Source organism: Amborella trichopoda, chromosome 1 (genome assembly GCF_054954075.1).
Source record: "Amborella trichopoda isolate Santa Cruz 75 chromosome 1, AtrichopodaSantaCruz75HAP2 v2.0, whole genome shotgun sequence".
In the NCBI taxonomy this organism is placed as follows: Eukaryota; Viridiplantae; Streptophyta; class Magnoliopsida; order Amborellales; family Amborellaceae; genus Amborella; species Amborella trichopoda.
In genome coordinates, this window is record NC_142336.1 from 32068115 (window position 1) to 32093936 (window position 25822).

At 35.0% G+C, this 25822-nt stretch overlaps 1 protein-coding gene across 4 annotated transcripts; it reads right to left on the reverse strand.

Moving 5' to 3' along the window:
* Nucleotides 1-1086: 1086 nt before the first annotated feature.
* Nucleotides 1087-15879, reverse strand: LOC18428351 (phospholipase A1 PLIP1, chloroplastic). 4 transcript variants are annotated; one of them, XM_088854676.1, is made up of 7 exons: nt 15652-15879; nt 10315-10392; nt 9633-10219; nt 5799-6224; nt 5367-5426; nt 4636-5052; nt 1087-1783 (listed from the first exon to the last, which is right to left on the reverse strand). In XM_088854676.1, the coding sequence occupies exons 3-7, from the start codon at nt 10164-10166 to the stop codon at nt 1355-1357; spliced, it is 1866 nt and encodes a 621-aa protein (XP_088710802.1). In that variant the 5' UTR covers nt 10167-10219; nt 10315-10392; nt 15652-15879; the 3' UTR covers nt 1087-1354. The 4 variants fall into 4 exon arrangements, with proteins under 4 accessions (XP_088710802.1, XP_088710799.1, XP_011621237.2 ...); XM_088854673.1 differs by having other exon boundaries at nt 10315-10439; XM_011622935.3 differs by having other exon boundaries at nt 9633-10392.
* Nucleotides 15880-25822: the final 9943 nt, after the last annotated feature.

The following is a 25822-nucleotide window of genomic DNA, read 5'->3' on the forward strand; positions in this document are numbered from 1 at the left end:
GGTATGTTTATGGATAAGGGCTGTAAAAGTTATGTTAATTCCTTTATGAATAACTCCTCTATTAAAGAACTCTGGAACCATCAACATAAGGTCAAATTTGGCATTATCCTCAAATTTTTTAAAGAAGAAGAGTGTAAACACATCTGGTCTAGGAACCTAATCTCCCGGTAATGCAAAAACTGCTGCTTTCAATTCCCTCTCTGTTACAATACTCTCAAGCTCATGTGCCAACTCCGTAGACAAGCTTTTAAAATGAACCCACGGATAATTCACCTGAAACTGCATCTCAGTAGAAATTTTTTTCTTAAAATGATTGACAAATCCTTTTTCCCACTCCTCTGTATCATTCTCCTGTACTCCTTCAAAAACAATGGCAGAAATATCACTTTGTCGTCTTCTAGAGTTAGCAATTGAATAAAAATAAATTGTATTTGCATCCCCCTCCCTCTTTCAACCACTTAAATCTACATCGCATCCACTCCAAATTTGGTTGGTTCATTATATACGCATTCTTGTTAAACTAATGAAAAAAAATATATTTTCGAAACCTAGAAAACTAGATTTTTAATAAATTTTAGTGATTTTTTTAAGGCTTTTTAAGGCCGGATCCGGCTAATCTGATTGATCTACCGATCCAGATAGCCGATCCGCGGATCCAAATCGGTTTTCCAGATGGCCAATCTGGGTGACCAATCCGTTTTTTAAAATATTTGTTAAAGGGGTTAAAAGTACTTTTTGACCAACATATGCCTATTTAATAAATGTAAAAGAGGACTCAATGAATGCAATCAAATAGTGTGAGAAAATCTATTTGGTTCCAAATCATCGATATACATCGGCTGTATCATTCAAGCCATGTTTACAGAGAAGCAAATGGAGAGTGGGCTGTAGTCAGTAGGAGCATTTCAATGCCTTCAGTTTTCTTGGAAGTTTCTGCAAATTGTTGTATTTCCTCTCCATGGCTAATGAAGTTAAATTTTTGCCAAGAAAAAGAAAAGAAAATGAAACCTATGTGTCATGCTTACATCAAATAGGCAACCTAATGCACACAGAGAACACCTAGGAAAATAATATATCATAGAAGCCTTAGAGACATAACAAGGAACTGTATGGGCATTTTATTGTGATATATTACATTTTTCACGTTTTTCCCAACTAAATAAATCCAATTTTCATTTTCCAGTCTATACTTCGCTGCCACATTTATGTACACCAAAGAACGACAATCGTCTGGCCATCTTTCTGCATAATTATTTAGCTATTCTCTCTGTCTCTACACACAATTTAGGCAACAGATTCTCTCTCGACAGCCACTTCACAATTTAGAATTTAGGCAATCTCGTACTATCTCTCTCTAAGTCTTGACTGCGGCTGCCATCTCCCGCTGAGGCAGAGGAAATGGCGGCGAGTCCATGGTGTACACAGCAACATGTGGAGAGGGGGATGAGGAAGCAACAAGGGGCCACCAATCGTGGCGCCGGTGGAGGCGGTGGGTGCGCCTCATCTGCTTGGTCTGCTGCCTGAGCACAGCATTGATAGCCTTGAGGTAGTTGCTGGAGTCGTGGTCCCTCAGTATGGACCCCTCTGACCCATAGGCCGTGGGGTCACTGAGGGTCTCCAAAGGATGAGGGGTGTTGAGGAAGGTCCTTAGGGCTGCCTGCACTTGAGGCCCCCTCTCGAGAGCGTATAGGGCGCTTCCCGGAGGGAGCAATGGGTGAGGAGGCGACACTTTCTCATCCGGTTGAAGGATCAAAGATTGCCCCATTGGAGAATACAATAGTTTCTGGTTACACCATCAAAGAAAAGAGGAGTAAGTGGCTTGAAACCACTTTTACGAGGATTGGACTGGCTGCCAATCTAGTGAGGAGTGTGTTTCAATCGAAACCAGTCCAATCATTGGTCAAACTGGTTAAATTAGATTTTAAAAATAAATAAAATAAAAAATTCATATAATAATTTTAGAAATAAAAAATATATTACAAAATTTTCTTAACTTCATTTGATTGGTGAACCTCTTAAATCTGATTATTTTATCCATCTAAACCGATCAAATATTAATTTTAACCAGTTTCGACCCAGTTTTTACTATAGATCAGACTAGCTAGTAGACTGCTTCTCGGTTCCATTGCTCTAACCACCATTCAATCTAGTCTTTACAACTGTACTTGAAACTTTATTAGTATAAACCAGTGGTATCAAAAACGGATCGGTGCCCCGGATCAAACACTTTAAAAACCCATCTGGATCTGTGAATCGGCGATTCAGATCGGGAATCGATCGAATCGGTCAAATTAAGCTTAAAAAAAAATCCAAAAAAAATAATAAATTTCATTATAAATGTTGTTTTTTAGAAATCCAGTAAAAAATGGGGGTCCTGCATTATTAACTTTCATTTTTTTTCATCAATTTACGAATATTGAGATGTTATTTCCTTATATGAACTTATGTTAACCATTAAATTTACATCATACAAAAGAAAAATCATAGAATTATCATGGATAAATTATATAATCATACATGGACTACAATAAAGAGTGCATTAAATCGATGAAAAAGTGGCCACTAAAATCTCTAATTGGCAAAAAACCCTAATATGTTAAAAAAAAACCCAAATTATTACAACCTAACTGACTATAATATAAAATTATTATAACCTAACTAACTATAATATTATATACTGAAATTGAAATTACTGGTTTATATAATAATTATTTTATTATATAAATAATGACAAATCCAAAAAACTAATGAGATGTTGTGCTATATTTTTTTTTGCTTGTTGTATTACCTTTCAATTTTTTTTTGACAACAAAACTAAAAAAATGATGCTACCAAGGTACCTTTTAATTTTTTTATATTTTATATTTTATATTTTATTTTTTGACAAGAAATACTTGTTATACTACGTTTTAATACTTGTTATATTGCCTTTTGTTCTTTTGACAAGAAAATTAAAACATATTGTATTACCCTTTTAAAAAAAAAAAACCTTTTATTTTTTATTTTTTTTCTTTTACTTTATTTTTTTCCTTTTAGACTTTTTTTTTGGAAAAACCTTTTATTTTTTATTTTTTTCCTTTTACTTTATTTTCTTTCTTTTAAGAAAGAAAAATAAGTTGGATGGCGCCCAAAGGGCTCGAAGTTGAGATGTCCAAGAAGAAATTGTGAGTCATAACCAACTGCACCACATAATAATAATACACTCTGAATTGCTGTCTAAACATTATAATGATTTTGTGCGCACAATGTGTGGGAATTATCCCACACATCGAAGCTTTAATATAAGTCTACATGGTATAAATCTTTCTGTCGGGTCATCAATAAATGCGCCAGTTACTTAGCAGGATTGAGACCCATGCACTGCCCGTGTAGCATCAAAAATGCCCCTCAATTTTAAAAAAATTTCGGACTCCTACCCATGACCCATTAAAATCACCTGTGTCGCTATAGCGACTCGTCGAGTTATCGCTACGAATCTCAAAATCGCACTACGAATCTCCCGGTTCTCTCTAGCTATCGCTATGAATCTCAAAATCACGTTACGAATCTCAAAATCGCACTACGAATCTCTTGCTCTCGCCAACGGTGCTCTCTAGCTACCGCTACGAATCTCAAAGTCGCACTACTAATCTCCCGATTCTCTCTAGCTACCCCGGTTCTCTCAAAATCGCACTACGAATCTCCCAGTTATCTAGATACCGCTACGAATCTCAAAATCGCACTACGAATCTCTAGCCGAGCTATCGCTACTAATCTCAAAATCGCACTACGAATCACTCGGTTCTCTCTAGCTACCCTGGTTCTCTCTAGCTACTGTAACGAATCTCAAAATTGCACTACGAATCTCTCATGCTCGCCGACGATTCTCTCTAGCTACGGCTATGAATCTCAAAATTGCACTATGAATCTCTCGCTGGGTTATCGCTACGGATCTCAAAATCGCACTACGAAATCTCCCGGTTCTCTCTAGCTACCTCTACGAATCGCAAAATCGCAATACGAATCTCCCGGTTCTCTCTAGCTACCGCTACGAATCTCAAAATCGCACAACAAATCTCCTGGTTCTCTCTAGCTACGAATCTCAAAATCGAGTCGCTACGAATCTCAAAATCGCATTGAGTCGCTACGAACTCAAAATCACCTGTGTCACTGCAGCGACTCGCCAAGGTTCTCTTAGCTACAAATCTCAAAATCGAGTCGCTACACATCTCAAAATCGCCCTTGTCACTATAGCGACTCGCCAAGTTATCGATACGAATCTCCCGGTTCTCTCTAACTACGAATCTCAAAATCGCATCGCGCGTGTCATTGCAGCGACTCACCGAGTACGAATCTCAAAATCGAGTCGCCACGGATCTCAAAATTGCCCGTGTCATTGTAGCGACTCGCCGAGTTATCGCTACGAGTCTCCCGATTCTCTCTAGCTACAAATCTCAAAATCGCCTGTATCATTGTAGCGACTCGCCGAGTTATCACTACGAATCTCCCGATTCTCAGACACGATTGATTTTACGTGATATGGTGGAGTCGTGCCGATTTCTGTGTCGAACCGGACAACACGACGAATTTTCAAACACTGATACAAACACTTGTGAATTTATACTTTTGAATAGAATAGGGTAGAGAGAAACGTACATTGTTGAGGAGACAGGGGTGGTTGCGGAAGTGGGCACTCAGTCGCTTGAGAACAACGGCAACATGGTTAGGGTAGGTGCATGAGAAGGCTCGGGGAACAACATCCCTGTGCATCATGACAGAGTGAACATGGCCCTCATCCAACCCCAGTGCCTCGAGTGCCCTCATGCCCCCACACATAATGCATGGTGAGCCGAATGTCACCACAGGAAGGGCTCGCTCGGGCGCCACCACACCCCTCCCGACGAGCATGAGGCTGACCAACAAAGAGAGACTGCCTCCAAGGGAGTGTCCTGTGAAGCGGAAGCGAGCTTTGTCACCATGCCGAGCACGGTAGTCGAGGATCTCCGGTAGGAACTGCTCGTAGATGCCCTTGGCAGCCTCGTAGATCCCTCTGTGCACCAAAACATCCATCCCCTGGATTTAACACACCAAGCCACAACACTCAGCAAAAAGTCTAAAACCAATTTTGCCCCTCAAATAAACTGAAAAATGAGCCATCCATTCAAAATAAGAATAGTAGCACATCAGCCACCACATTAAGAAAGCTATTTCTATCGGGAGGCTAATGTCGAGGCTGATTATCTTGCAAAAAGGAGTACACCAATCTTAGGAGGTGATTACTTTCTTCCAATGGCTTTGTTTGTATCTTGTAAATTGTTTTCTTTTAATGGAAATTCATTGGTAATGTTAAAAAAATAAAAATAAAAACAAAGGCCACGCCACCAAACCTCAAATTGAGTGGGCTCGAACAACAAATTTGCCTGCCACGAGCTCAATGAGTCAGAACCCTGCACCAACACCAAATCAATCAATACGCAGCCCTTCAAACTCTAATGGCACATTTGTTTCACGTGAAAATGTTTTTTAGAAAATATTTTCACATGAAAAAATTCTCTCATACGGTCAAGTGGGGGAATATTCTCATACCAATTGATTTTAGTGCATCTTTTCACATCAATTGGCAACTAATTGATGCAAAAATATTCCCACACTTAACCACATGAGAGAATTTTTTTTATGTGAAATTGATTTCTAGAAAATATTTTTTATGTGAAATTGATTTCTAGAAAATATTTTCATGTGAACCAATCATGCTCTAAATTTCTCACAAAAAAAAAATCACTAGAAAAGAGAAGCAAAAATTTACCCTATCTACCTACCTGAATGACAAAGCAGCGAGTGCACGAACCAGGATCATCGCATACAAACCACTCGCAAGGGGAAGAGTGGAGGGACTGAAGCTCCCTTGCAGCTGCCTGTTTCGCCACCTCCTCGGCTGCAACCATCGCAGTCATTGTTGAAGCAGCCATATATGCCGCCATCTCTGACTTATAGGTTGCTGTTTGCATCTGTGCTTGCTCTGAGGGGTACTTAGGGACGAAAGAGTGCACATACGAGGCTCCTGCAGCTGCTATCTCGTATGCCGCTGAGGCCCTTCGGGTGCCTTCTCGGCTACTGGAATCTGTGTGGGTGGTGCTGCCCTTGGGATCTTTTTCGGGCGGATGGGCTTTGGCAGCAGCCTCAGCCTTCTTCTCTAAGGAGGAGGTGACCCAACGAAGCCGGTAGTACCTCCACAAGTCTCCGCCCTGTCCATGATGGAATTTTGGTCATTTAAAATTAAAGGAAAAGTAGTTTATGCATCTAGGGACACATTACTGAATTTGCATTCCCCAAGCATAAACCAGCAATCTAAAGATGGAGGTCGGTGATGGTTCCTCCATGAAAAAGGTAAAATCAATCGCTCATTTTTAGCTCAATTTTTTTTTTTTTTTTTAGTTTTTAAATTTATTATTTTTATCACATTAATGATCTCCATGTTAGGGATTGTATATTCCTTCAATTCAGGGTCTCATATTTATTTTAAAAATGGATTTTTAAGGGGGGCCGCATTTCTATATATATAAGTGTGGGGACTTGTAGAAACATCCCGAATTAAAAGTGATCAAATCTAGTTTAATATAGGCATGACATTAATGGCTTCTCCAGATGTACTCATTATCCCTGATAATTCATAATTTCAATAAAATTAATCCTGATTATGAATTACTTGTTGTTTGGTAGTTTCCATCATAAAGGTACATGAGATAAACGGGAAATTTTACAAATAAGTTCATCTTTTCCAAAGCAATATTTACTTTATTCACAAAAATACGATAAAAATCAAAATTTTTGGGCAAAAGTAGCTAAAACTCACTCGAAGATAGAAATCATGATACGACCCGCACAATTTGATAGAATCACGAATCAATTGCCCTTTCCCAAAAGGAAAAAGTTTATATAAGGTTGACACTTCAATTGAAGTGCACCTCTAAAATCTTTTGAAAAAAGTTGTTTTGATGTTAAGAAAACATCTAAATGTTCATCTCAACATCGAGATGTATAAATATGGAGAAACAAAAGAGATTATAAGTCTTAAAAATAGTACATCTTGCAACACATTACCATTCATTTTTAATATTTTAATGTATATATAGCTCTACTTGATTTGATTTGAACCCTTTCTAGAGTGTAAAATTTTATAACTAACTATAAAAATAGATTCTCGCCGCATCCTAATAATTTTCACACCAAATCATATCTAATGAAATTCCAAAATCGTATCTAATGAAATTGTTTGAAGGTGCACGTTAATTTGATTGTTTTGAGGTTCCTAATAGGATTAGGTCAATTACAAGAGTCGTTTTCAAAGAGTGTGGGGTCCTGTGGAGGCCATGTTACTGGTTCGTTGGTTTCTTATTACAGATAGCTTCCCCAACCAAATATTTCGGTACGAATTAATTGAAACATTATTGGCCGTTGAAACTTACAATATACCTTATATGCCTAACAAATAGGAAAAATTACCCCAAAAAAATAAAAAAACCTTGAGACTTTCTAGACAACCTACTCCCAACAAACCTTTTTTTAGCAACTTTTATCCTAAATTAATATTTCGTAACAAATACTCCTAAGTCAAAAAATGCATATATATATATATATATATATATATATTTGATGAAAATGCCTATAGTGCCAGACTGCCCTCATTTCATGCCAGATTGCATGCTTAAAGTGCCGGACTGCCCCTATTTTGGGTCAGGCTGCATGCTTTCCATAAGCGCAAAGTGTCGGACAGCCCCATTTTGTGCCAGGCCGCATACCCAAAATGCCGGATCGCCCCTATTTTGTGCCGAATCGCATGCTTTCCAAAAAGTACCGGACCACCCCCATTTTGTGTCAGAGCGCATGCCCAAAATACCAGACCACTCCTATTTTGTGCCGGACCGCCCTTATTTTGTGTCGGACCACATGCTTTCCAAAAGCAAAGTGCCGAACCGCCCCCATTTTGTGGTGGACCCTATGTTTTTCATAGGATATTTTGATCTCATTTTAAGTTTTTGATGACTCGAGGGTATTTGCTAAGAAAGCTTAGTTCAGGTCAAAAGTGAAAAACAAAGTTTGCTTAAGGGTATGTTGTACGGGAAGTCTTTTCTTGAGGGCTATTAATATTTTTTTTCTCACAAATATTCCTTTGGACCTACACAAATAAAACGAATCGGTGTACTTGATAGAAAGTTAAAAATGCGAATAGAAAACCCTACTTTTCCTCATTCAAATAATAGAAAGTTAAAAACCATGGGGCTCTTATTTTGTAATTAACCCAAATCGAGAACGATAAGGCCAACTAAGCAACGTCTTGTATTGCCACCGTGGCAGGATCACAAGAATCGGCAGTTGCCGTGGAAAACGAGAAAATGGTTAAAACTTAAAAGCATTAGTGACTTGGATTTCTCTAAAAAATAATACCATTTTGTACCTGAGCATCAACAAAAAAAGATCACAATCATTTTTGTCTAAAATGGTGTGGTTAAATCATAGTCCTAAAATTCTTATTTACCAAAAAATAAAAAAGTATTAAAAATCTCTAGCCTCCGGATTTCACATTTTATGGCTAGAAAAATGTGACCTTGTTACCCATGAAGCAAAAGGTCTTGTAGTATACAATCATTGTCTTTTTACTACCACACATAAATAACAAATAAATAACAAATATTACTACCACACATAAATAACAAATAAATAACAAATAAGGGTATGATTTTTATAAGGTACACCCAAATAATCAAAGTAACGCAAAGTAACGCGCACCTCCAAACTTTAAACTTTGCTAGAAACTTTAAACTTTGCTAGAAGATGCAATTCTAATACTGGAAACTTTTATGTTAGCTTGAAAATTTGTTTATGCCCTTATAAAATTTAAAGATCCAAAAATATTGCAGATTGAATATATCTATAAACACTTAAAAATCTTTAAAATGAATGGTTGCATTACAAAATGAGTATTTTTTAGATTGTATACAATGAGACCATTTACTTTTGTTGTAAGGATATTACAATCACTCCTAACCATTACATGTCAAATTCGATGGCTTGATGGATATCACAATGTTTGATTTTTTTTTGATTTTTTTTTAACTTTGAGTCCAATGCAATTCTTACAACCATAAGATTTAAAATCTGATGGACAAGAGTGAGATTGCGGCCACTTAGTACAAAAAGTAAAAGAAAATTGTTTCATGTGGGCTGGACCGCATTTCTACATAAACTGTTCAAAGAGTGTAAAGCATCCATAATAAAGATAGATACAAGTAGGTGTTCTATCTAACAACAATGGAAATTAACGGTTCAAATGTTTTTTTATTAAAAATATTATTTTTATTTTATAAATTTTATTTATTTTTTCCCATTCATGATCTCCATGTTAATGATTACATGTCCTTAAAAGTTTAAAATCCATCTCAAAATAGATTTATTAATAAGCACGTATTTCTACGTATGCAGGTTGGCTGCATAGAAACTGGGTCCCAAAGTAAATGGTCTCTTTGACTAATTTTTTTTAAACAAAAAAACTAAATATCTTTTTATGTTTTTATTTTTTCTACAATAGTTTTCTTGAGTTGCTATACTGGAAAGTAAAGAAAGAAAAGAAATTGTGGTGATTAAAATGACGTTACCTTGATCTCCGGAATAACGTAGGCGAGATTGCAGAGGAAGGCCAACTGAGCATAAACCTTGATGTCATCCAACGAAGCTCGAACCAGAAACTTCGAGAGACTTTCATTTCCTTCTTCTTCCTCAACCCCACAACCATCTTCACAACTGCCCACTTCACCTTCTTCCTCAAAATCCTCATTACCTATCATCTCTTTTTGACGATCTCTCCAATGGCTCCTCAGCTCTAGTAGCCTCATGATCCAATTTGATCTTTTCACTTTCTCATCACTTTCTTCGATTCCGAGAAAAGAAGAAGAGCTCTCTTCCACGACGGCCATGCTTTCCGAGCCCCCGACATGAAAAATCCCCCCAGTTTCAGGTGTCTCTCTCTCTAGAACTGATCCCACCAAATTGAGAACCTCCTCGTATTTGCCCTCTCTCTCATTACGCCTCCCTGTGAGAGGCTTCATGGCTTTCTCCTCTTCTTCCACTTCGGTCGGTTGTTTGGCAACCTGGTGGTCGAGGAGAGAGCGCAGCGACTGGGGTAGTTGCATTGTGCCTGAGAAGAAAGGGAAAGGGAAAGCTCTCTTGTGCCGGAGATCATTCCCTGAGGAAGACGAAGCGAGAGAAGAGAGTGAAGATGACGAAGGGGACGAGCGGACTGACGAGACTTGGCAGGGAATGTGAGGATCAGAATACGACCTTCGCAGTCCACGATAGTCTCGAATCTCCTTGCTGACAGCCGCTGTGTTGGTAATGGCTGCCATAGCTTCCGATCTCCTGGAGTCAGCACCGAAGAGCTTCGGATTTTAGAGAGAGAATCTCATCTGCATGGATGTGGTTTCAGAGATAAAACCAAGTATCCATTATTGGATCTCGATTCAAACTTTTCGTAAAAAAAAAACACAGCAAAGAAATTCCAGATTGTTTGGGAAGAAACCAGAAGAAGAAAAGCAAGAAATTTTCTTCAAAAATTGAGGAGAAGAGGAAGGTTTATAGGGTGACAAATCGAAAATCACTAGGTTAGATGCAATAAAAAAACGGAGGGTTGGGATTGAAAGATCTTCTAAAATAAACAACAACACGTAACCTATGAAAATTTAGGAAACAATTTTGTAGTTTACCTAATTTTTGGAATATAATAAGAGGGGGAAAGGCATGAAAAGAGATGGAGAGTTTCATGGATTTTGGAATATAAACAAAATAAGGTGGTGTTTGGTCTTGCAACATGCCTGCACAGATCCTTGGATAAGCCAAGTTAATATCGAGCCATGGAAACGTTTTGCTCTCTTTGTCTCTCCTCTTTTTTTTTTTTTTACTCTCTCTCCTCTGTCCTCAGTTTCTCTGTTTTTGTCAGTGAAAGTTTACTCAGACCATCGTCTAATGTTTTTTCTTTTTCGAATCTTTACTTACTGTTTGATCGTCAAAACCGATATCTCAATGTTACGTTAATGGACGGTCTCGATTGGATCAGCCTTTATCCGTGGAAGATCTCAATCAACGGTTTTGCAATGTTTTTATAAAAGGAAAAAGTTTATATAGAGCTGAAGCTCTAAACAATCAAATTAGAGCCTACCACAAAAATTTCACTATAAGACTTTATTTTGATGCCCAAATATCCTCAAATTGATCATCACGACATCAAGATGTATGGAAAAGTGAAAAAAATAGATTTTTTGAAAATAGTGTATTTTGTAACACATTTTTGGACCGTCAATTTCAAGATTTTCAAGTTTTCATATATTTGGCAATCTACATTATTTTTGAAGCTTTAAACTTTGTAAATGAAGATAAAAATATATTTTAAGGCTATCATAAAAATTTTCAGTATTAAAACCATATTTTTCAATACTATTTGAAGGTAGGCTCTACTTTGATTGTTTAGAGCCTAGGCTCTATATAAACGGCACATTTTTATAAAATCAGAGTGGTTTATGGAGCCCAGGGTCTAAACAATCAAATTAGAGCCCACTTTTTCAAAGAGGTTATTTTGATGCCCAAATATCTTCAAATTTATCAACTCGACATTTTGATGTATGGACACAAAAAAAAATAGATTTCAAATTTTGAAAATAGTACATCTTGTAACGTATTTTTTGACCGTCAATTTTTAAGATTTTTAAGCTTTAAATTTTATAAATAAAAATAAAAATATATTTTAAAGCTATCACATAGATTTCCACGGGTTTTGGTGGAGTCGCAAGCTCAAAATTCACTGTCTTAACTCGAAAAAGGATAGTATTGTGTCCTCAGTCTTTGGACGCTTAGAAAGTGCACAAGCCCCTTTGATTGGTTCGAGTTGAACCAACCTCATCCAACAGCCAAAAATAAATATAGTTTTTTATTTTAAAGCTTTATTTAAAAATAATATTAAGCTGAAATTTGGGTTCCAGCTTTTTTATATAATTAGAATTGAATAAAAATGATAAAAATATTGATCAAAATAAATTTAGAGGTATTTTGGATGTTTTTCATTTAAAAATTTTCAGTCATTTTTATTTAGTTATCTCTCTATAAAATAAATCTACAACCTAAATTCAGATAAATATTTTATTTAAATACAAAATAAAAAATATAAAACTAATTTTTGACCATTAGATTGGGCCTCATCAAATCTCATATTCGGATTCTTGTGCGCCTCAAACCTGTCCACGTCCACATTAATGTGTACACCAAAAATCCTTCTGACAAGTAGATTTTGGAATTAAAATTTTATATGTTAGATACCATGATCGCAAATTTGAAAAAAATGAAAGATCGGAATTTGAATTTTAAAATAGATTATTTTAATATTCCATTTGAGACCATTCACAATTTTAATTCTTCACATAAATCTACGTTGCTATTTTTTTGTTTTTGGGTAAGTAAATCTACGCTGCTTGAAATGCATTTAGAGAAATTCATTTTTGCCTCTCAAATCCTAAAGCCAGTTTTAAGAAAGTGATGCCCTTTACATGCTACAATATTTTACTAAAATTTTCCCTTTCTGCTGAGTTAAATATTTAAGGATAAAGTTTATATAAGGGAAACATCAGGTTGATACCTTATATTGTAGAATTAAGGTGCATATAAAAAATTCATAAAAAAAAAAAAAATTTAATACTAAAAATAGTACATCTTGCAATACATTATTTAGACCGTCTATATACAAGATTTTCATAATTTTATAGATCTACATGATTTGTACAATCTTTCAAGTTTAAAATTTTATAATTAAAATATTAAAATAGATTCTCAAGCCATCTTAAAAATTTTCGATGCCAAAATTGCATCTTTATCACAAAGTTTGGAGGTACGCCTTACTTTGATCTATCAAAGTTGCAACCTTATGCAAACTACACCCAAACTTAAAACTCATAAAAGTGGTGAAAGTTTTATAGAAACTGAAAACCAATCTTAGTAGGAGAAAGTTTATATAGAGTTGAGGCTCTAAACATTCAAATTTGAGCCTACCTCAAAAATTTTACTAGAAGAGGTTGTTTTTATGCTCAAAAATCTTCAAATTGATCATCTCAAAATACATAGAAATGAAAAAAAAAAATAGATTTCAAGTTTTGGAAATAGGGTATTTAGTAATACATTTTTGGACCGTCAATTTTCAAGATTTTCAAGTTTTCATAGATCTATCGATCTACACTATTTTGAAGCTTTAAACTTTATAAATAAAGATGAAAAATATATTTTAAGGCTAGCACATAGATTCTCTGCAGTGAAACCACATTTCTCAAACCACATTTCTCACTATTTGAAGGTAGGCTCTAATTTATGGTTTAGGGCCTAGGCTCTATACAAACCGCACCCATCTTATTATTCCTTTGTTTTGGGTATTACTTGTTTGTTCTCTCAACGAAATATTCGGCTAGTAATTATGGGTATCCACGAAATTTTCGAGGAGTGGACATATACAAGCTGGCAAATCTGTGTGAACTGTTCGTCGAGCGTAACAAATGCAATGAAAACTGCCTACTGACCGTACAGTTTTGACCCAAAAAAGTCGTCGCCACCTTTATTTTCAAGGAAAAAGTTTATATAGAGCGAGGCTCTAAACAATCAAATTCGAATCGACCTCAAAAATTTCACTACAAGATGTTGTTTTGATACTCAAATATTCTTAAATTGATCATCTGGATATCAAAATGTATGGACATGAGAAAAAAATAGATTTTAACTTTTGAATATAGTAATTTTGTAATGCATTTTTGGACAGATAATTTTCAAGACTTTCAAGCTTTCATAGATCTCACGATCTATACTATTTTTTGAGCTTTAAACTTTATAAATAAAAATAAAAATATATTTTAAGGCTATCAAAAAGATTTCCAGTATTGAAACCACATTTCTCGACACTATTTCAAGGTTGGCTCTAAGTTGATTTTTTAGAGCCTAAGCTCTATACAAACCGCACCCTTATTTCAACGTTAATCCTAAATGTTTTGGAGTAAACAACCCCAACCCAAATACGGCATAATCAAAGCTTTTGTTGTGACAGAAAGTGGAAACTGTCCCTCACTTTCAAGGCGAGCTACAGGCCCTCAGTAAGCCCCCGTAGGGCCTGATGTGGGCCCCAAACTTAGCATAAGGGCTAGGATAGGGGGTTGGGCTGGCCTTAAACTTAGCCCCAGGGATAGAATAGGGGCCCAAGCTGACCCCTTTTTTTAATTTTTTCTTTATATTTTTGGGTTGGGCCGACCTAACAAGGCTAAAGCCGGGCCTGGCTTGGCTTGACCCTATTGGGATAAAGGGCAAAGGCTTGCATGGCCCAGACCGACCTTTTGCCACCATAGAACATGGTCAAGAAAGCTAGTTCCAATGTTTCGCTAAAACCGAGTTGTGTAGAAAGGCCAAGTGCCAAACCACCCAATGGAAAAAGATTTTGTATTCGTTTCTAATGTTGAAGGGGAGAAAATCCATTAGCTCAACAACTTATATTTATTAGCTAGGAAAGTTCATTTTCGATATTTCCATAGGGGAACTAGACCAACCTTTGCATTGTTTAGATTTTTTTTTTTTTTTGGGTAATTCATTTTTGGAAGACACACCCCTATCCGTTTTTTCTAGTAGATTAGGAGTTAGCGTTTTAAAGATGAAGGCCCTATCTTTTTATAGTAGATTAGGAGTTAGGTTTTTGAAAATGTCTGTTTTTTCTAATAGATTAGGAGTTAGCTTTTTTAAGATGTATGTTTTTTCTAGTATATTAGGAGTTAGCGTTTTAAAGATGACACGCCCTATCAGTTTTTTTTAGTAATGAAGACGTTACTGGAGGTGGTAGGAAGACCGGTGGGAAGACCTTTGCTCTTCTATAGTCTTCTTTATTGATTTCTCTATGGTTACCACTCACCTTTTTCTTTCAAATGCTAAGAATGATATATACAAAATGGACATGATTTTTAAGTGAAAATATGTACAATGAGGTTATTTACTCTAGATACAAAGAGCTCATGATCATTATTCACAGGTAGATTTTTAATAAGGTGATTGAGGATGTGTCATTGTTTGGGACAAAGTTTAAAATAAAATTTTTTGAATTTTACGATACACTTTTATTTTGAATTTCATATCCAACAGCTAAAAATAATTACGACCTCCTTGTATTAAAAATAAATGATCTCATAATCTATAATCTCTTTTTAAATGAAACAAATAATCAGATAATATACAATCTCTTTTTAAATGAAACAAATAATAAGGCACAAATATGTCTTCTTCTTCGTGAGGGAATCATGAAAATTGAGATATGCAAAACATAAGCTTATGAGCCTTATTTCCTTCTTTGTTCCATCAAGTGACCTTCTAGATTGGGTCATTTGGTGAGTTTATTCAACACAGTTGGGGGGCCAAAGTCAAGGTTAGCTCACCTCAAAAAAGGAAAGGCCTTTGGTAGCCATCCAGTGAAAAATGTGAAGATATGGTGTACGAGTAATGAGACACAGAGAAAAAGAGGAAGAAATATTACCACTTGCTAACCCTGAATCGATTATCATCTTTCTCACTCCAAAGATAACCAAGGTTTAGAAGAAATTGGAAAAGGCCAGCGCTTACCAACCGATGATAACAACTCTCCTCCACCGCCGCAGGCCGCGAAACAACTCTCCTCCACAGCCGCAGGCCACGAAACAACTCTCCTCCACAACTGCAACTCACGAAACCTCAACAAAATTCAATCCCGCTGGCATTTAAGTCCTCTTTAGAGAGAGAGATTTTCATAAACTTATTTACAGATAACAGCAAAACTTCATATTTTATGAAACTGGGGCTCCTTCTTTGCAGTGCAAACACTGAAGGTGCCCCAACCTTAAATAGAGAGGAAGAGAAAGAGTGTGTGGGGGCATTGAATGCATGTGAGATTTGAAGAGGAGAGCCTTTTTGGTGCTCAAACCAGGGTTCGGGACGTGTCAATAGGCTCGTGTTACGAAACAAAACAGGGGTGCGTTACAAACAAGGAGGGAGGGGGAACGGGCTATCTGGCGAAGGAAATGGGCTGCATGCCATACACCCATTCATCCCCTCCCTCCAACTCCAAACCACTTCTCCACAAAACCGCTTGCGCCCCCACTTCCCCCCCGCGCCCCCCCCGTCCCTCCCTCCCTCCCTCCCTCTCTAGTAAAGGTCTAAAGGTGGCAATGGACCCTCCAAGACCCGGGACTCCACGGGTAGACATAACTTTGGGTATGGGAATGGGTCCAAATTTTGGACCATCCGAGTCCAGCCGGAGACTCAAACCTATAATCATAAAGTAAATGATGGCAATCATGTGTTTTTAGACTTAGATATTCATATTATCACAATATTGGCAACATTTATAATATTATTGAATAATAAAAAAAAAAAGCTCATAAGGTATATGATAGTAAAAAAAAAAAAAAAAAAAAAAAAAAATGGCTATAGTTTGTATAGAGCCAAGGCTCTAAACAATCAAAGTAGAGTGCACATTCAAATAGTGCCGAGAAATAAAATTTAAAGCTTAAAAAATAGTATAGATCAAGTAGATCTATAAAAAGTTGAAAATCTTCAAAATTGACAGTAAAAAACTATGTTACAAGATACACTATTTCCAAAACTTGAAATCCATTTTTTTCTCATGTCCATGTATCTTTATGTCGAGATGATCAATTTGAGGATATTTGGGCATCAAAGTAACCTCTTCTAGTGAAATTTTTTAGGTGGGTTTAATTTGATTGTTTAGAGCCTTGACTTTATATAAATTTTTTCCAAAAACACTCAATAGTCATAAAGTGACAATAGGTCCGACCAGACCAAAGACCCGATGGGTCTGGGTATGTGTTCAAATTTTAGACACATATACTATTCGAGTCCGGGTCGTACTTTTTTAGAGACCAGCTACACCATCCCATTGCGAGCCCTACACTTTAATATACTTGGCTCTAAATTACTGGGAGAATCCTTCTTTTTTTCTTTTTCTAACATTGCCAATGAATACTGGGAGAATCCCTCTCTTTAATGTTTCTCATTCTTTCTCTCTAAAACTGTGGGATCCGCTGTCAAAATTGGTGCCAGGTGTTATGGGTTCTCTGTTGGAAAAACGGGGAGAGCATTTGGCTACAGAGGGGAGCACATGACTGGCTAAATTTCAATTGTTTTTCTTTTTGGGTCTTCTTGAGAGTAGAATAGGGTTCTGATGAATTTCAAAGTACTGGAAAACATTCGGTGGTCTTGCCAGACTACCGTCAACACAAGGTCGGGCAGCGGTAACACATCGTCATGAAGATTTCGTGGGGGAGCATGTGTTGCACCGGGGGATCAAAATGTATGTTTTCATCACCGTCCAAAACTTCCAAAACAAAACGTTTTATTCGATAAGTATAAACAAAATAACAATAAAAGAGGTCTCCAAAAATATGCAACAAATTTTTTTTTTTTGGGGTAATTTAGTTAGAAAGACAGGTTTCTATCCAATTTTTCCAAATAGTTCAGGAGTTGGTTGTTTTTACCGCGACCCCAGCCCTTTTTCCCAAAAATTGTTCTAAAGCTCTAAACTCTCCACGCTTCTTAACTATTCGATCAAAATTTAATGGACGGCAAATATGAGGTTGGTTCCACGAACCAGTGTATAAAGCATGGCTCAGGGATGGGACTCCACCATGCCCGAGCCATGGGGCCTGGTATTTTTAAGTCAAAAAGTGTTTAAAAATAAAAAATAAAAAATCTTAAAATAAGAAAAATATGTTTAAAGTAAAATAACTAAAACACATCTAAATGAGGTTAAAAAAGTAAAAGGGGTTAAAAGATAGTAAAAAATAGAGTTTTGAAAAGATCAATTGATCTGAAATGAAGTAAAAATGTAAAATTAAGTATTCATGACAAAAACACTTTCCAATCTATCTCAAAATGATAGAAAATATAAAAAATATATTACATATATATTTATTAATTTTTTAAATTTTTTATAGTTTTTAATTTTTATTTTTAAAATCCCAAAGTTGAACCACAAGAATCTACAAAGGTAGAGAAAAATAAAGAGAATAAGTGTTTCCTCGCCAAAGAATCGCTGAGATCCAATCTGTGAAAATAAAAAAGTAGTCCTCCATATTAGGCATGGTACAGGGTCCGGGACAGTTGCAGGATGCACAGGTACCCTTCAATAGTTCAAATAATTGTTGGAAAAATTGGGCGATCTAACCGTTAACCACCCAGTTAGATCGGAATCGGCCAGTGGCTGGTTCTATTTTTGGGCAGTTTTGATGATCGATTAGTATTTAAAATAAAATAAAATAAAACAAATGTATATAAATTCTCAAAAATAAGAAATTTGATTTGTAATGTATTTTTTAATATTCTTTATATTATGGTAAAGATTAAAATTTGTTTTTGGTTATTAATACTCACTTTAATTAAAATTTTGATTTGTTAAAATTCATTTTTTCATTAATTTTTGACTTCATTGGAAAGTGTTTTCTTTTAATCATTCTTATATGCTTTTCATATTTTAGCAGATTGTTTTTATGTATTATTTTTTTCAACACTTTTTTTATCACCCGGGACTTATTCAGTTAGAACGGTTGAAACGGCTGGTTTACTGGTTAGACTGGTTAAATTGCTTCCAGGCCCATGACTAATTAACCGTTCAGGTTCGATTTTACGAACACCTGTTCAAATTGAACCTAGTATAATTTGATAGCCCAAGAGGAATTGCACATTTTATATTATTTTTTTTAAAATATATTTATCTGGACTTTGGAGTATAGATGTATTTCTATATGGCACATAAAAATAAAAATGATATAAAATATCTCCGCCCCCTCTACCCCCGCCCCTCCCCCCCCCCCCGCGCTTCTTGAAACAATTTAAGGGTATTTGGTCAAATTTTTCTTAAACATATCTTGTATTATTTTTATTTTTATTTGGTTCACTATATAAAAGTTTATATATAACCTAAATTTTAAACAAACATTATTTTTAAAATAAAAATAAAAAATATGAAACTTTTTTGTCACCATTAGATGTACCATGTTTAATCTAAGCCATTAAAAGGGTGCTTAAGCACTCTTCTACTTACCACGTGATGTAGACATGAGACTTTCCATCTCATCTTAGTCTTCCACCACTTAAAAATATAAATAAATATTATTATTTTCAAGATAGCAGCTCTATGGTTCAGACACGACTATAATTTCGTAAATAGCTTTTAAGGATACAATATTATTAACCTCATATTCGGACTTTCATGCTTACCCCTTTCCTAAATGGGCGGCTGGCAAATACAAATACGCACTATTAATGAAACCAAATATCTACCCCAACCTACTCCTATCACTTCGAGCCTCTTGCTAATCAATGAGCATGTTGCAGTAGCTTTTGGTTGGGGAAATTTAAGATCAAGTGAGCCACTGATTATTTAATCTAAATCCGATGCTTTAAATTTTTTTACTTTTTTATTTTTTTTATACTAACTATATGAATATGAAATATAATAGGCGTCATCACCTCAATGGAGCGCACCTAAATAAAATATTAAAAAAATATTTTTGATAAAATACAATGACCACAATACCCCCGAATTTTTCAGGGGTATTTTGGTTATTTTATTTTATTGGGAATATTTTTTTTAATATTTTTTATAGGTGCGAGTTCAAGAGAGGATTGGATGCCCAAATTTTGGTGGCCAAATGTTTTGTATATATAAAAAAAACTAAAAAAATAGTAAAGACGATGACATTATGATTGGAGCCATCTAAGTCGTCCATTCAGAATGGACAGTTGGATAGGGGGAAGTATAAAAGTTTTTTGCTGGAGGGGGAAGCATAGAAAGCTTGCTTGGTTGGTTAAGATGAGTGCTTGACTAGATTTTTGAGTTTTATTCGGGAATCATAGTTGTCCCCACCAATTTGTAGCTAAGAACTATTAGTTGTATGCACATGTGTTGCACATGATATTTAATATAAATAACTTAAACATGTTTATCATTGAAAAATATTTTCAATAAAACATGGTCGAGATCATTAAATTTATATTTACTATTGAATAACTTTAGGAAATAATTATGATTTTTTAAAAACCATGCAATAAATAAATTAATTCAAATATACTTTTTGTGATAAAATATGATTATAGGGAGATGAAAAAATTTTAAATGCTATTTTAAATAGAAGAATAAAAATTGATATAATGCAAATGAAAAATAGTGAGAGAAAGCTAGAGGAGATGTGATAAAAAATCATAATTAGAAAATATAAATTACTCAAGTATCTCTCAAAAAATGAATTAAATTTAATATATACTTCATCACATTTTTTTTTGCTAGAAATACAATATTATAGTTACAAAAGCAATTTAATATTCAATAGTCGTAAAAGTTTTAAAATACATATAAAGGAAAAATTGAGATGAAAATAAATCAATACATCACTTAATATAAGAATCAAAAAGAAAAAATAACTAATTTTTTCTTTCTCAATAAAGAGACTAAACGAGACATAATTCATTTGAAAAATAGCAAGAGAAAGCTAGAAGAAGGAGTAATATAAATAAATAAGTTATATGAAATTAAAATAAATATATGATTCAATAAAATAATAATAATAATTGTAATAACAACAACATCAACAATGACTATAGCTATAGTTGTTGTCATTATTGTTATTGTTGTTGTTGTTATTATTATTATTATTATTATTATAATATTAGAGAGATAAAGAGGGAGAGTGAGCTCAAACCATTTATTTGCTATAATTAAAAAACTACATTTTAACTTAAAAAAAAAACAAAAAAAAAATGTATATATATATATATATATATATATATATATGTATATATATATATATATATATATATATATATATATATATATATATATATATAGAAAAACATTATGCAACGCCGTCCAAAGTTCATCGCGTGGTCACCATTGTCCGGTAGTGTTTTAATTTTCATTTTTTTTCTACAAATCAGAATGACCTGAAATTTGGAGCATGTATTTATAAAAAATAGGGTAATCTTTAAAAATTATAAAAAAAATATTTTACATGAAACAAATTGACTTTTCATGGATAATTTATTTTATATTTTTATTAGATGCTCCTCAGTAGGATGTACATACCCTTCAAATTTTAGATCATTTTAATTTGTATAAAAAATAAAAAAATACTACTCGACAATCGTGACTGTGCGATGAAATTTAGACGGTGATGAGGGTAGGCAAAATCACTATTCATTTTCACCTATAAGCATTGGAAAGACTTATATATATATATATATATATATATATATATATATATATATATATTATGATATTAGCCCACTAGCTCATATGAATATATGAGCTCAACAGGTTATATTGAATCTGGGCCAATCTGATGATCACGACCTCATTTTTTATTTTAATTTTAATTTTTCTTTCCAACTATTCCAAATAACTTGAAATTTTAGCCATGTGTTCTTCAAAAATAGGAGAATCTAATAAAAATATCAAAAAAATAATTTGTAAGAAATAAATTGATCAAAATACCCCTAAAACATTTTGGGGTATTTTAGTCAATTTATTTTTTGTGAAATATTTTTAAAATATTTTTATTAGGTGCATTTTGATGATAAAAATAAATGCCTAAATCTTCAAGTTATTTGGATTTGTAGAAAAAAAATTTAAAATTAATTACGAATTGAGGTCGTAACCGTCAGATCGGCCCAGGTTCAATCTGAGCCGTTGGGCTCATGTGTTCATATGAGTTAGTGGCCTAATCTCGGCATTTTCCATATATATATATATATGTTTGTGTGTGTGTGTGTGTGTGGGTTTATGAAACCTTTAAAGGCCTTATGAGTGTGAAATGAAAAACATTTATTATAGTGGAACATAAACTCAGTGGGAGTGGGGTCCTTTAAAGACCATACTAAGCAAATGATGTTTGCTGATACCAGACTGTGCTTGATGATTTAGGCCAGACGGTTGGAAAATCTAAAGTACCTGGGCATAAAGAATAAACCGAGAAGGGTTTTTGGGTTAGCCCATGATGAGGTCAGAGCTTATGCCTAGATGAGTGAGCCGAGGGACTGTGTGACCCTTATGTGTGATGGTATGCCTATAGAGACGGGAGCCAAACCTCATCCATGATCCATCACATGGCATACATATCGATAGGTCGTGGTGACCTTGACTCGTCTCTAGGGGAGGACCTGTAATCCACAAACTGGGATTGCGACCCCTTGACTCATCAGCCAAACTTTGGTGACTCGCTAGTGAGCCCTTGCTTGAACTGTGGGTCATGGGAAACACTAGGTTGGTTCGATAAAGCAAGTGTGGTATGTAGTCGACAGTTGCAGGTAGAGTATCCCATAATTACAAATTGAATTCCTAAAACCATATGGATTCTTTTTCTATCATATTAATTTAATTGTGTTCATTTTATTGTTGAAATGATTTTAGTTTTATTATTTAAATTTTTATGAATCTCTCAATATTTTATTTTTAATTTTTGGACTTATAAAAATACAATTATTGATTTTACAAAGTTATAAAAAATTCAAATATATATTAAATTGTTTTTTAATAAAAATCCATGAGGGCCCATAGTGCACATGGGCCCACCGTGTGGCATGTGGGTAGGGCCCACATGTGTCACATAGGGGTGGCACGCCCCACCTTTTGGATTCTTTTTGATAGCTTTGTGTTCAAGTTATTTAAATATGAAATCTTATGACATAGGGTCAATTTGTAATATATTAAATATTGACCATATCGTATCTGTTTAAGATAGTAAATATTAAGTTGATATTTCTTGATATATTCTTATGGAATATATGAGATGGATAATGTAATTTTATAGAATGCATGATATCTTCAATGGATTTAATTTATTTAAATATATTGGTGGGAAAATAGTTTAAGAAAGAGGAATAATGGTTCATGCACCTTCCATAATATTGATGGCCCACTATGGAATGCATGACTCAGATCTCTCACCCCACAAGTCACCATGATCAATGGTCCATGTTCAATATCAAAAAAGAAGCAAACTATGGGAAACCCTAAAAAAACCCTAGACCTAAATTTCAATGTAAATAGGGTTGCTGTTTCCCCATCTCTACACACCTCTCTCTCACATAACTCTCTCTCCTCCCTAGAGGCCACGCCCCTCTCTCTCTCTCCTCTCAGGCTTTCTCTCTCCAAACCTCTCTCTCTCCTAAGACCCATAGGAGACATACCCCAACCCTAGGTCTCATTTTCTCTCTCTCTTGACCTAAAGCTTTAAGGGTTGCGAAAATTAGGGTTTGAGCCTAATTATTTTGGAGTTAGGGTTTTATAGAGATTTAATGGTAGTTACCTAGTTTGGCTGAAATTAGCTTTTCCGGTTCGAGATTGAAGCTAGATTGCTGATCCTGCGCCATTAGATTTGGTGACTCGGTGTGGGGTATAATAAACCTGGTTGAGGTAATTTCCGGCATCTTCTCTTTTACTTTCTTGCTCTTTTATTTTATATTCTTAAGCATTGTATTAGGTTGAATAAATGGCATCAAGTGATTGAGTTTTATTTTATTGTTGTGTTGTTTTATTTTGAAATATTTATTGATTGTAATAAGACCATCTGTAAGTGATCTTTTTTCCAAAATAAAAAGGAGTGATTATTATCATTAAAATAAAAATAAAAAATTATATTCCCTGGTAAAATATCACATAGATCTTTTTTTCAATATATATATATATATATATATATATATATATATATATAGAGCGAGAGAGAGAGCGAGAGAGAGAGAGAGAGAAAGAGATTTAACATACCTTCTATCTTTCATTTGAGGACCGACCTCATCGTCCAACTAACGACTCATCTCAAGAAAATAAAAAAAGGTGATTATTATCATTAAAATAAAAATAAAAAATTGTATTCCCTGGCAAAATATTACGTAGATATTTTTTTCAATATATATATATATATATATAGATCGAGAGAGAGAGAGAGAGAGAGAAAGAGACTTAACATACCTTCTATTTTTCATTTGAGGACCCACCTCATCATTCAACTGACGATTCATCTCAAGAAATCAAAGATGAGTGCGCTAAGTGGAGGAGCTCATCACGACAATCAAATTAGAAGAATAGAGGAGGAATTCAAGGCAAACTCCAAGAGATGCTGTACATATGGTAAAATCTCCACCCTCTTTTAAATTTAAGAAAGAAAATAGAAGAAATTATTTTGGAAAAAAAAATATTTCAAAAGGAGAGATTTTGGAAATAAAGGAGCAAGGAGAGAGACTCGAACTTGCTTTATTTGCAAGAAGGTAGGCCACAAAGCCAATAGTTGTCGAATCAACAAATTTGGAGGGACCAACAAGGAATTGGCATGTGTGGTTTTTGAGTCTATGCTGGCTGGCCCCAAGGGAGCTTCTTGGTGTCTTGACCCAACTGCTACGGCCTATGTCACAAACACCAAGGATGGTTTCTGTTCTTTCACTCCCATGGGGTCAGGACAGTAGCATATTTACATGGGAGGAAATCAGAAGACTGATGTACTTGGAGTTGGAGATTTTGAGCTGAAACTGAAGAGTGAGAGCACCTTGATCCTAAAGCAAGCACTTTATACTCCTGATATGAGGAAGTACTTGGTTTCGGTTCTTAAGATGTCTTTGGCTGGATTCATAACCACTTTCATTGGGGAGAAAGTGGTCGTCAAAAAGGGGAAAGATGTGATAATGACTGGACGACTTCTAGATGAGCTATTTACTATTGAAATAAAAGTTGCTTATGTATCGTCCCCTAATGAATTGGATGCTACCCTATGGCATATGAGGTTAGGACACATTAATATCAAACAAATGGAAAGATTAAAAAGGGACGTGATTCTTCAAAATTATAAGGGAGATTTATCGAAAGTGTACGAATCTTGTGTGCAAGGAAAATTAATAAGAAAAAATACCTCCAGGGCAAAAAGAGCTACTAGCGTATTGGAAATCATTCATAGTGACATATGTGGACCTATGAATGTGACCATCAAAAGTGGAAAAAGATATTTTATCTCTTTTATAGATGATCACTTGTGATATGGCCACCTTATTCATACAAAATCAAAAGCCCTAGAAAAATTAAAAGAATATAAAACCCAGGTAGAGAATCAAACCAACCTGAAAATTAAAGTCCTTAGAACCGATAAAGGGGGGAAATATTCATCTGACCTTTTCAAAGCATTGTGCATTGAAAATTGGATCATCCATCAGTACACCATGCCTTATACTCCTGAACAAAATGGTGAAGCTGAGAGTAGGAATAATACCATAATGGAAATGGTCAGGAGTATGATGCGGCATGCAAATCTCTCCTTGGAGTTTTGGGGAGAAGCCGTATTAACAGCATGTTACATCCTTAACTGGACTCCCACAAAAGCTGCCCCACTTACTCCTCACGAAATTTTCAAAGGTCGTACTCCCTCCCTTGAACACCTGACAGTTTGGGGTTGTTCAACCCATGTCCTTATCCCACATCAAAATAGAACCAAATTGCAACCTAAAACTGTCATAACCATTTTTATTGGTTACCTAGATCATAATAAAGGGTATCGATTCTATAACCTTAAATCATGTGCGGTTATTGAAAGTCGTGATGCTCACTTATTCGAGGAAGAGTTCCTTGAAGCAAAGGTGAGTAGAAAACAAGCCGGCTTTTATGAGGAGGTCAAAAATAAAGATGTAGTTCGAGACTCTGAACCTGAAACTTCTAAACCAACCCAACCTGATCCTGAACTCCCTAAAGAAAGTAAACCAAGAC

Coding starts and splice junctions, on each gene's coding strand:
- LOC18428351 (XM_011622935.3), bottom strand. CDS start 10,379: ATGGCAGCCATTACCAACACAGCGGCTGTCAGCAAGGAGATTCGAGAC. Junction 6,225..9,632: donor ACGTTATTCCGGAGATCAAG/GTAACGTCATTT, acceptor CATCATGGACAG/GGCGGAGACTTGTGGAGGTA. Junction 5,053..5,366: donor TCGAGCCCACTCAATTTGAG/GTTTGGTGGCGT, acceptor TGTTAAATCCAG/GGGATGGATGTTTTGGTGCA.